The 13,397-nt window shown below is 35.0% G+C and overlaps 1 protein-coding gene across 5 annotated transcripts in view; it reads left to right on the forward strand.

Moving 5' to 3' along the window:
- The window catches only part of LOC113497943 (potassium voltage-gated channel protein Shal), a 70,146-nt gene extending 57,347 nt beyond the window's left edge, over positions 1-12,799 (forward strand). Inside the window, exons 2-6 of one of the 5 annotated variants that reach the window (XM_026877776.1) lie at positions 3,142-3,304; positions 5,602-5,790; positions 6,484-6,636; positions 9,956-10,069; positions 11,932-12,799. In XM_026877776.1, the coding sequence (XP_026733577.1) occupies positions 3,142-3,304; positions 5,602-5,790; positions 6,484-6,636; positions 9,956-10,069; positions 11,932-12,030 (718 nt within the window). In that variant the 3' untranslated portion in view covers positions 12,031-12,799. The other 4 variants (XM_026877771.1, XM_026877772.1, XM_026877773.1 and 1 more) reach the window with 4 other exon arrangements.
- Positions 12,800-13,397: the final 598 nt, after the last annotated feature.

Genomic DNA, 13,397 nt, shown 5'->3' on the forward strand with positions numbered 1-13,397 from the left:
TGACTTAGACTGTTTCAATATTTTCTTTTCGTACGTCGTGCATGTCACTTATATGTCCTTCAAGGATCGGGCAGCAGTTTTTCATACATGTTGTATACCTATTATCTGTTGCCCGCAAGCCGCAAGCTACAAATCAAAAATAATCCCACGGGAACATAAAATCGAGATAAACACAATTCTGAGTGCTAATCTAGGTGATAAACTATCTGCGCACAAATTTTCCTCTAAATCCATTTAGTGCTTTTTGTGTGAAAGTGTAACAAACATCAATACATAAAAACTTTCGCGTCCATATTAAGAGAAGGATAGAAAGCTTCACAAGAAACAACAAAACTTTCATTCAGCCAATTTATCCAGTCATCTCATTGCACCTCTTACTGTCACATACCTACGATGTTCACAGCACTTCAAACTGATCACAAAGACGCTGTATCAAAGCCAAAGAATGCTAGAACCGGCAAACTGTCCGCCGTCGCTCGCGCCCCAATTCCGACCCCGTGTGTGCCGCGAGTCGGGAATGCTGAAAGTTTTATGAGAGCAATACGGAAGCGCACGGACTCATACGGATCGTACTTATACGTATTCAAGGACAGTTTTACGCGTGCCTGTCGTGGGTTGGAAGTTTCTATGGGGTTTTGGTTTAAAATTTAAAATTGCTGGAAGACAGTGTTGGCTTGTAGAGAATTCTTGTCAGTCATCATGAAATTTTATACTTAGATTAAGGTCGGCGCGTATCTAACACTTGAGTTTATCCAGTTTTGCAAAATTAAGATTTTATATTATGTTATACCATAAAGACGTGTCGAATACCAATTAACATTAGTTTAATTCTGTAAGAGTTGGAGGAGTTGGCTAAGCTATTCCGGCACAAATGATTTCATCTCGTGAAACAGATGTTACGATAGAAATTAAATGACAAAAATTATTAATATTTAAAAAGGCCATAAATAAAAAAATACAGAGGGATAAAGGTATTATGAAAAATATCTTCTTTTTTTTGAAATTAAAAAGTCTAAACAACATTTCAATTAAGAATTTCGATCATGAAACTTTAACGAGACAAAATGCAAAGACTTGATTTCGAATGAAACGTGCATAAGATTAGGCGGAGTTGAACGGTTGTCAATTAAATAGGCTTTTCGAAAATGAGGCACTTTGCAGACAGGGAATAATTAAAATACAGATTTGTATTAAGGATTTAATGTATGAAAATTAAATGAGATTGACATTAAGAAACGGTTTGACAGTTTCTGGGTGTCTTTGTGCACGTGACATGAATGTTTGTGAAATCTCCCGCGATACAAGGATTAATTGGCTCAATGCGGGAGTTTTTTTTAAAGAATAAGTATAGAGATACACAATAAAGAGTAAATAGGTAATAAGTTTAGACTTAAAGGAAAAGGCCAGACAGAAGATAAATGATATTTTCTCAAAGACTTTTCTTTTAAGAGACCATGTACAAATCAAATAAACCCTTAAAACTCATAAAATAACGTAAATTTTCTCATAAAAAATATACTAACGTGTTACTTTTATAACCGACTATTTCTAAATGAAACATAAACACATCATAAAGACAACTTGTTACATATTTTACGGTTATCGCGTTGACGGACTATTGCGCTATACGTCACGAATTCCAAAAGTTGCACAACTTGTGCCCGAGTTATATCCAAGTCAGATGCTAGAAAATAAAATTAGTCAGGTGCGAGCCGGAGTCACTACTCATAGGGTTCAGTATAAATACTAGTAGGATGAGAAAAAAAAGATTGAGCACCTAGATTTTTCATTGTAGAATCATCATCTAAAAGTTGTCTTTAAAAGATCCCCGTTAGCGGTAAGAATGCCCATTGTAGCACCTTGTAACTATTTTTTTATGCCTTATGTGCAATAAAGACTATTATATTATCTGTCACATATTCTACTGTCTAGTTATAACGGTGAAAACAGTTGTTTGCCGCCTTAATAAAAGGGTATCGCTTCTTCCCTTCGGAAAAGGTACCCTAAAATCTATTTTTTCATATATTTCGCAAATATCGTTAAACAACATTAGCATTTAAATTATTTATAACATAATTTTGAATTAAACTAAAAGCTTTTAAACGACTTGTTTACACAAATTATAATGATTTATGTTCAAGTATCAGCTGTTTCATTTAAAAAAAACTTCCTGTGTAAAATTTATTGATCAATTGATTGATTCATATTAATAATGTTTACGTGTTTAGTATTTATTTTAAACACGCTACGTCATACTGGCAAGCAATATTAAAATTCCCAACAACATATTTTCAGATTTTTCCCGAAGTTTAAAAAGCTAAATAAATAATTCGCATTTATTACATTTCAAAATTATGAAAACAAAATTCAATAAAAAAAAATCAGATAACACAATCTATATACAATAAATTAATTACACACTATTTGACTAATTTAACTAATGACCTACGAGTAAGGACGTATTTTTCTTCTACTAAAGGTTGAATATCCCACATCCCTTGTAAGAAACTGTCGCTGAAAACATACTTAATGATATCATTTTGATGCTATGAGTTTCCCTTTTCTGCTACCGCATTATGGTAATTAAATTAAAGAATCCAATTGCGGGTGTGGAAGAGATGCCACTCTACTCCGTGTATTGCGCTGTACGGTCCCCCGGTCTTAATAGTTTAATTTTAGGAATGTCGTCGTCGTGTTAGGCTCTCTGTTAGGATCGTAACTAGTCGGGCAGTCTCAAAAAGAGATTTCATTTTCAGCAACGTTAGATCAAAAAGTATTTTGTTCCACAAAAATACTATATTTAGATTTTCCCTAGTTGCCGGGGAGCAGGGTAGCGTCAACTGTATTCCAGGTTTAAGAAAATAAGTCTTGTGTCACCCGCCACACGCGCACTATTTTATTAGAGCCGCTTCATTGACCGTCTCGTCCCACTGTTTCAAAGAATCTGTTGCCTTGTCATTCTGAACTAAAAAACCGGGGTTTTCATGCGTCTTATCCTGCTTTCCAAAGTTTAAAGATGGCAATCACTCACAAAAGCGGTTGAATCATGACTGGTGTCTACTAGCTTACTAATAGCAAACACTGAAATTAATAGGACTAGTTTTTACTTTATATGTATTAATAGTATCCTTTCGTCCTCAGGTACGGAGACATGGTACCAGGCACCATAGCTGGCAAGATAGTGGGCGGTGTGTGCTCCCTCTCCGGAGTGCTGGTGATCGCGCTGCCCGTGCCTGTCATCGTCTCCAACTTCTCCCGGATCTACCATCAGAACCAGAGGGCTGATAAGAGGAAGGCTCAAAGGGTAAGGAGTATTCATTTTCAAAGATGGTTTTGTGAAGTCTTGGGAAGGGATTTTGCTAAAGTGCTGGTTTTTGGGAAAGATGTTGTTCCAATCATACGGATAGTCGATGGACACAGTTTCGATCCTCTCGTGGAAAAACACGTTCATTTTCATGTCATGTTCATTGACTCAAGCGACGCATCGCAATTTATTTTTTTAGCTTTGATTTGAACAATAAGCCTTGTTTTTATTGTTTGCTATTCCATAAAAGAGGGTTTCCGAAAGGGTTATTGCGGCCTAGATACTCGAAGGGCAAAAGAAGGCACAATAAGAGAGTTTTATCCAGTAAAAATCTGACTCCCTTCCAGTCAACCTGAGCGAGAGGACTCGCTCGATTTCCCATCCGGAAGAAGGGGACGCTATAAAATAAAATTAGCAACGAAAATAATTCAATAAAAAATAATATAAGTTTTTGCTCCCGATCAGCAAATTACCTAGCAATAAGTAATGTAAGAAAAATACTATAGTATACATTTAATTTTCCAATAAACCAGCCATCTTATTCCCATCGGCTAGTTAATTGTCGCATAGAAATAACTCCAGTTATAACGAGCTAACAAGGTTAGAACCAAGGTTACTTGTGACCTAGGGCTAGCTTCAAGTACTTTAGTACTTAGAGAAGCACTATACTGGTTTGTACAGTTACCAACATAAGTATTTTAACTAAATCTGATTTTTATACAATCAGAATTACTCAAAGGTTCATCGTCATCATCATCTAGCCCTGTTCCGACTATTAATTTAGCTAAGTACCAGTGTTTTACAAGGAGCGACTGAGTATCTGACTGACCTCTTCAACCCAGTTACCTATGCAACACGATACTCCTTAGACTGGTTGTCAGACTTTCTAGCTTCTGACTACTTGAAACGTCTGTCAAACCAGTATGAATAACAGCTGAGACCCATAATTTAACATGCCTTCCGAAACATGGAGGAACACCTTATGACAAAGATGGTTCATCTACGGACCAACCCAAAAGATGTCCATTTTTGCCGTGTTTTGCGCTTCCAAAACCATAAAATATTACTTTAAGACGTTCTGGTAGGCCCTCATATTGTATTTGTCGATTTTTCTTGCTGACTGTACACATAGCTGCGTGGTGTTTAAGAAAAATCCATTTAACTTCATTACAGTGTGTAACTATTTTATCTTTGTTAAATCCTTTTCTCGTGTGGTGTGCAATGAAGGATATTCAATATTATACCTATCTTCTATTGGTAAGAAGAGACTTTAAACGTATGTAAATAAGCATTTTCGTCAAGGCGCCGCATACTTATATCGATTTTAGATGTGTCCGTCTGTTTCAACAATAAATGATTAGGAAATTAACGAAAGTTGGAGGATAGAAATTGCAAAAGATTTTCGTCATTACATTTTTTTAATTTTGTTCAATTTGCTTCGTGGGGATTATAATTTTTAATAGTACTTAAACTGTTTATTTTATTTCTAAATTCAATAAAATTTTATAGAACGAACCAAATCAAATCCTATCTTTACCCATCAACGGGACTAAAGCTTAAAACAAAAAGTTTTTCTCAACAAAGTCATGGGCAAAAACTAGTTTCTTATAAAAAAAAACGTAGCTACCACGATTTAAATACATTTCTATGCTAAAACACGCATAAGTCACACGCGAGGTTATAATAACATAATTCATGCAATCTCACAAGAGTTCTGTTAATTAGTCGGCGCCAAGCTCCATGTTTGTGGTACTTTTGGTACCAACGACGGAGTAATGCGGACTTAACATGAATACTGCAGACTAATGCGGTATTTTAATTAATTTAGGGCTTTTTAATAGTGATTTTGTGTTTATTTAGGTATATTTATATAAATACTGATTATGCCGATCGTTGATTCGGTGTCTCGGTGAACCTTTCGGTTTGGTACTTTTTAGGGACATGATAAGTAACACAAGTAATTCTTAAGGAATAAAGGTATTCTTAAGATATTATTTTACCCTAGAAATGGACAATATTCTACTATACGAAGAAAGCTTCTATGATTGATTTGTTTCGCATCTAGCTCCTAGATATTTGCATCCTATCGGGTCTTAGTTTTATAGAAAAGAGAAATCTATTAACATATTTAATGCGTCAACTTTATAGACACAGGTTGTAAACTCTTGTTCTATTTGATTAAAAATATTTCCTCTTGATTGATTAAATTATTCATCTGTAATATTTCCGTTTTCTACTTCCTGGACTAAATTATTTTTATTAAGCAAATCTAAAGAAAATTCCCCGCCGAATTTCAGAAAGCCCGCCTCGCCCGCATCCGTATCGCCAAAGCCTCATCAGGGGCAGCCTTCGTATCCAAGAAGAAGGCAGCAGAAGCTCGTCTCGCCGCCCAAGAGTCAGGGGTGGAACTTGACGACGCTGGCCGAGACGAAGACATTTTCGAATTGCAGCACCACCATCTTCTGAGGTGTTTGGAGCGCACAACGGTGGGTGATGTGGTATTGATTGAGCTGTAGATGTAAGTATAGGTTGAGGGTCATAGGGAACAGTTGCAATGATAGGTGATAAGATTTTTTGAATGGTAGAAATTAATCTTTGAGTAATAAATCTTTATATTTCAATGTATCATGAAGTTATTCGAGGCAAACGTTTTATCGTATACATATTTTTGCAGGCAATATTTGTTGGTTGGAAAAAATCTTAAACCAGTTTTTTGTTTAAATAAATACTAATGGCATTCTCACTAACAAGACTTAAATAGATTAGTCGGCATAAATATGTAGCTATCGGCATCGCTGCATTCAAGGATCCTTGGAGAAACCATGTAAGGATGATGGATATCAACCAATATAAAAAAAGATTTGTCTTTTTTGAAGATTTTTCTATGACGACACTGGTTATAACCGGATAGACGGTTGAAAAAAAATCTAAATTAAATTATCGATCAAGCAACTGCCTTATTTGCATGCCTTGGACATTTGACTGCAATTTTCTTTAGTTTATTTATATGGCATGAATTTATGTGTTGTGATAGTTTAGAACAGTAATTTTATTAGAATTTTCTGTTCTTTCCAGTATAAAAGTCCATAACGGGTACCAGTTTTCTCTCGAATCCTTTTTAAAACTTTTACTTCTTCCTTCCTTCATAATAGGGCCCTAACACATAACCCTACCTCCAGGACCGGGAGTTTGTGGAGATGGAGAATCCGTTTAATGGCGCGGCTAAGCGAGCTGGGTCACCCTCCCCGCTAGCGTCGCCGGCGCACTCGGGCCGGGCGCCCGCGCTGCTCGCGTGCTGCGCACGATGCGGCTGCTGCCCACAAAAATACCAGGTACCTGTGATTTAGTTGGATACCATTAGGCTAAGGGTTACAAGCCAACATGATCCTTAATGAAGATGTTGAAGAATTAGGTAAAGATTAAGATTAGATTGAAAGGATATGTAATTTCAAATGTATGGCAGAAGTGATTCTTCTTTTCGAGAAATAAAACGGTACGGTTCAATAAAATCCGTTTAACTAGAAGTTTAGAAATTAGAGAGTGTGACTTGGTCAAAGTTAATAAAACGATTTACTTAGTATTATTGTGATATTAGATATGAGTGATTAGCAAAAATTGTTCAAACAGCAATAAATGCTGTGGCATGGGTTTGTTATTTGTCTTAGCAATTGTTTTTTTACTCGACAAATGACATTGTTGTAAGCGTTGACATTGGTTGTATTGCCCAAATGTATGGATTTGACAAGTCTAAGTCATTGACTAGAAATGTCATGTCTACTCATGAGGGTGATTCGATCGTCAAAGCTTATCCAAATGTCAAATGTTTTAGGTTTTGTTCTTAGAGAAAAATGATCTGGTATATTAACAGTTAGTATAAAAGAATCACGAATAAGTTTTCTAAGCATGATCTAGACCTATTCTTATTTTTGTTTTTGATTATCTGTTTTATATCCATGATGCACTAAGAGTCAGGTTTCTAGCAAAACTAGTTATCACACAGGCATCCCTTGATTAAAGATATTTTCCTTTATATTCCCAGCCGCAGTCATTCTGTGGAATAAAAAACAAACAAGGGATTAATTACACCAAATGGATTTTATGATCGTATTAAATTCTCTACAATATTCTCTACAAATCCAAAAATATTGTACGTTTTCGTGGTGCAGTTCGATTGTCATTTTGAACATTATCCATTTATGTCAGAATCTGGTCTCCTTAGAGCATCATCATTCTTCAAACTCATCACCACATTATTTGTAAAGTTTCGTTATTAATTTACTCTTATCTTAGGAGATAAGGAAACGAAGAGTCCTTTAACAATGGTGTTCTGAAACTGGTTGAAAATAAATACCATAGTTCTGATGCAAGATTTTTATTGTATCTAAGTGAGAAAATTAAGATTTATAGCAACTATACGTATAAAAAGGGCTATCAATTATGGTACTTGATATAACAAAGGTATAAAAGAGAAATACACAAATAATTTAAACCCTGGTTATAGACTTGTAGCAGCTATAATTAAAAATGATAAACTAAACATATTGATAAAGAAGAACACATTAATATTTTTTAAACTATTAATTGAATTACCAATACCAGTACAAACAGTGGAGAATCAAATTACTTCAGTCGCCCAATTGACAATATTCAACACAGTCACGACACGAATATTCCACATTATTTTCCAAATGTTATTTTTGTATATGGACATAATATTGTTGATAACAGAAGCGTCGCCGATCAGTTCGGTGCATCAGTCCGTTAGGGCAGTACGTGCGCCCTAGACGAGAGGTACTTTAATTGCTAGCGAACTGCACTAAGCACTGTTGGTCCAAAGGTTTTTAGGTGGGATGGTACTGAAGTCACTGCTGGAGTCAAATTATGGTTTTGGGAGAAGGTGGCGGTTGTAGTTTTTAGATGAGAGGATGAAAGCAGGGATCCAGTGGTCGTTGCTAGCAATTTTATAGTTAGACCAAGTATTGGTCGAGACAAATGGGCAATTTTTTGAGTTGTGTTAAAGTGTATGCCATGATTTTGATTAAATAGTTCTATGAGTTGCTATTGAAATGGCATTTTATGGATAGTTCCGTGGCTGAAAACAAAATATCAGAATGAAGAAAAGTACATGGCTTAATTGAGGAAAAGTCTTCGCAATAATTCAAATTTCCAAGCAGGAGGATAAACTATAACTAGTAGTGCATCACCACCACACAATGTGAAAAAAATATCTAATAAAATTTTGGAAATGTGGAAAAAATATTTAAGGACACTGACTTCCTATCCAGTCCACCTAAATGGCTTACCCATAATCTTATGCACATCTATAAGGTTATGGTCGGGACTTGTCTCGTGGCTTACATGCAAAATATCGCTAGACGTTTATCAAATTCTGCTAAATGTGACCATGAGCTTGAAATGAAAAAAGTGGCCAAAGAAGCTTCGTCTAAACGTACTATTAAATGTTGTTTCATATCTATATTTATTCGTGCTTGAATATGGTTATACAGGGTGTCCCAAAATTCAACGATAATCTGAGACCGGTTGAAAGGCCAAGTGATAACAGATCAGGGAAAAAAATCCATATCACTCAGTTCAGCGATAAGAGACATTATTTTTTTTTGCATTGCATTAATTTATAGTTGCGATTAATGGCATCGTTAATGAAGATGACGAAATAAAAAAAATCACAGCGAAACAGGACACGACGAAGGATGTCGAATTTTACCTTTTTAAATGTTTTTTGTCGCTAAACTGAGTGATATACATTTTTTTCCCCTGATCTGTGATCACTTGGCCTTTCATCCGGTCTCAGATTAACGTTGAATTTTGGGACACCCTGTTTGTATGACTATCGTTATAATTCTAACAACCAGTCTCACTATGGGATACTCTGTGATCCACAAAATGGTTGATAGTGGTTATATAAGAAGTTTAGTGTTCAGCAGAATCTGGTAAGACTAGAAACTGGTCTGAGGATAGTTTGGGTGAAAGCTCAGAGAAAAAGCTAGAATGGAAATTTTTGATGGCTAAGTTTTTAGCTTTGCGAAGAATAGTCATAAGCTAATGATATTATAATCGTGAAATAGAAAATGGGAAAAACGCTAAAAGGTACAGTAGCTATCGTTAAAGATAGAATTTGTGATGAGCTAGATGTGATAATAGGATTTAATGGTGTTATGACAAGGTTCTTTTTTGTTTTGTACTTTCAATAGTTATATTGCTAGAGCTACGAAGGTGATATTTAAGAAATTCTTGGTGTGTGAGATTTTGATGTAGTCGTGAGCTAAAACGTTTTTTGCGCAAGAAGTTGACAAAATATTGAAATTGCTAGATAATAATATACTCAATGATTACATATTTGTGTATTCTATATTCCTTTTTATTCGTATGCTAGTTTCGTATTTATTTATTTTCTCGTTTACCAACTCTACCTACACGATCACAAAACTGAATTTAATTTTAAATTTATTTTCTAACTAAACATTATTGACACTTGCTTTCAAGCACAATAAAATTAATCCCAAAAAAAGAAAACTTATTTTAAATCTGTATTTAAACGTCAAACTTTACCTGTCAAATTGAATCGTAGTTCAAAATTTCGTTTTTTTTTACTTTGTGTCAAAAGGCTCAGTCTCGAATTGGCTCTGACAGGTCCTGCTATTAGACACAAGTAGGAAGGGACGGAAGGGCGGCAGGCGGTACACGTCGACCTCTCGACCTTCGGACACGTCTGTGTCCGCTGCGCCCAGCGAAGACCCATTACCAGTACGTGATTGCGACGTTAGCATACAGCGACGTCGGACCGAGAGTGACCCCCCTTATTCATGCGAACTTAACCAAATCTTGTGAATAAATCAGACTTAAAAGTAGATTAGCTTCAAAAAAGTGTTTGTGACTAAATTTAACTAAATAAAAGTGAAGTTTTAATCCATAAGTGTTTTAACCAAAATTCGATCCAATTAGAACTAAGTTTTAAAAATTTTAACAATCTTAAGTGAGAGTCAACATTTTTCTAAATTTTAAGGTACATGTTTTTTGAAAAGTCGCTGTGTGGTAACGTCAGCAGGTTAAGAGAATAAATATGAGGCTTTAAATGTCTGCAGGGTGTTGGCTGCCTAATACTGTTGCTTGATCCTACTGTACCTATCTTTGTTAATGTTGTATCTTTGTTTTGGGCTTGTGCTATGAGCTACCGTGCTGTCACTATTATAAATATATATGTACCTTTAAAATATTTGTATATCCCTTGTACCACCAAGTCTTAAAACAAGACTGTTGCAATTGTGAGAGCAAGACAGAGCTCTATGTTGGGTATTGCGCTCTCTCGCTTCCACAACCGCAAGAGTCTTACTTTAAGGTATCGTGGTAGGTCTCCTGTGTTTTATGATCGCTTTATTCTTCTATTATTTGGATAAGGTGATGTCTAGTAGATCCAAGTGTTGTAAATGTATATTGAGAAGGATGTCTTCGTGTTTTTGTACGCTGTTATGTTGAACACGGTTTCAACAAATGCCAACACACTGCACACATTTTTGATATTCAATTGGCTACAGATGAATAAATTTCGAAATTTCTTTTGCTTATAATCGACCTCAAATATCGTACGTACTAATATAATGAAAATTTTCTTTTTGAATGAGGTCTTTCGAACTTGAGACTCAGTCTCGGTTACCGAGGCTCTGGAATTACAACGCCATCTGTCGACATCCATGGAAAACGACCAAACAATTCATCTTAGTGAAACACGAACTCACAAACATGCATTTATTTTCTGAGGTATCGTCGCGATAATATCCTATAGCAAAAATTACTTCAAGAAAAGTGTAGGATTTAGTTTTTCGTCCTTCATTTGTTTTCAGAACGAAATTCTATTCCAAATTCAAACTTTAACAACTCCTTTTTGTTTTTTAATTCGGCTTTCAAATGAATACAATTTAGAATGGATATTGCTAATCGTAAACTAACAGGCGTTCGTATTTCAGTTTAAGAAACAGAAATTTGACATACCTCAGAGAATGTATACATTTAACATGACACTGGGTCTACATTTACTCTATTTTCGTTGTAAATTGGCATGTTTAGCACACAGTACTCACACAACATCAATGCTAGCAAACTATCACAAATTATGTTATTTATTTAATCGTTTCTTTCTTGATGTTTCATGTCTGTGTTTTCGGTTCAAATATTTGAGAATCGCTTATTGTTGTAAAGCTTTTGTTAAATGTGAGTGTAGATAGGTAGGCGATATGTAAAGGAAAAGTATTATATGTTAAATTGTGTAGTCTTAGTTCAGGTATTGTTTGTATTTATGTGTTGTGTGTATGTTGTCTAGTATTGTCCAGGAGATGTTGGTAAGGCAGTGCACATTATGACTAAAAAGTCTGACTTCACACGTTAATAGTTTAATAAAGAAATAAAAGACAATTATAAACAGCCAGTTCTTTTAATTTCAAACACCTAAAACTTTATCATTTTAAAAAGATTTTTTTGAAATGAGAACGTGTTTCAAACACCTTTATGAAATTGTTTAAAAAAAGAACAAGTTTGAAAAAAAACCGTTATACAAGTAGATGGTATTCAAAACAGTTTCGAACAACATTTAAACACATTTTCTCTGATTGCAGCAAGCGTGTGGTAAATACATTCCTGCCGGGAGCACAGTGCAAGGAAACCAAACCGGTGTTGCAATGGACGGGACTTACTTAGTGGAAGCGTCTTTTTAGGGCCCGTCCTCAAGCCACATGGAGAGCTATGTATAGCATGCCAGTGACAAACACGGACAAAGACTAGTCGAAACTAGCAAACACAGTCGCGACAACAGTCCGACCCGAACAACAATTATTAGAATTATGAATCTGTGTAATTTTAATGTTCTAAGTCTAACACGATACTGCCTAACATTAAAAAATATCAGATTTGTATAAATACTATGAATTCGAATTGTGAATTATGGACACAGAGTTTTACGCTGTGATTTTCAAAAAATGGAATAGTCCATTTCTAGTTCCATTCCATTTTTAAAAGACTTCTGTGGCGGCATTCCATTTCGTTTGGGAATGCTCCTGGAATGGAAGAAACGTTTGGAAATGGAACGCATTTCTGGACTGTGAGATGAAAGAGAAGGAAGAATATGGATGTCTTTGTCTCATCGGAACATTGTTGTTTCGCGTCCTCTCCGTGTAGTTTCTTTTAACCGTATTAGTATAAAACAGTATTAATTAAGAATTTTAAATGTTAAAGATGGACAGGAGGGATCTCGCTTCTTTTAACAACGAGATTTAAAGTTATGTGAAAATGATATTGCCTGTGGACTTTCCTGTATTGAGAGGCGTTTTTAGAAAAGACAATTAGTTTCAAATTTCATTATAGTCAATAGTTATTGGAGTCATATCAATATTAGGCAGTTACATAGATGTACCGGTATATTATAAATCATGTTCATAGTTGAAGTCACTTCTGGGGGTCCTAAAAAGAGGTTTTAGTGGTAATAAGTGTAATAGAGAGAAGGGCTAGTCAAAGGTACACATCAACGTGTTAAGTTATAAACTTTCATATTTGGTAGTAGATCCTATCTAGTCAAAATCAATGTGATCGAAATCAAATAAAAGAAAAAACGTTATTTATTTGCATTTTTATTTTTAAGCGGTTCAGCAACTGTTTAACATCGAATGTCGTTAATTTTAAGATTTATTTAATAATTTTAATTTAGGATTTCCTTTAATTAAGGATAATTTGTTTCTCTATATTAATCTTAACTTTAGTTTTTTCTTTTTAGTGACTAAATTGTATTTTTTTTTTTGTAAACTGGACCTTCCGATGACTTTGATTGTGGACACGTCACTTCGATGTCCCTTTTTAAAAAAAACTACGGCGCAGACCAGAAAATGTACAGACAGAGCAATATGATAAAACTATGTTTTACTAACAAAATGCGTTATTTATAAGGAAACCGTATGGCGAATTGTGAATGAATCTATAATGCAAGTGAAATTCTTGAAATTAGTGAAGAGGCCGGTAATGCAAGGTGTGGGAGTAATCCATGGCCATATTTTAAAAGCTGCTGCTATTGTTAAAAATAAACAACTTTCTC

Source organism: Trichoplusia ni, chromosome 10 (assembly GCF_003590095.1).
Source record: "Trichoplusia ni isolate ovarian cell line Hi5 chromosome 10, tn1, whole genome shotgun sequence".
Lineage (NCBI taxonomy): Eukaryota > Metazoa > Arthropoda > Insecta > Lepidoptera > Noctuidae > Trichoplusia > Trichoplusia ni.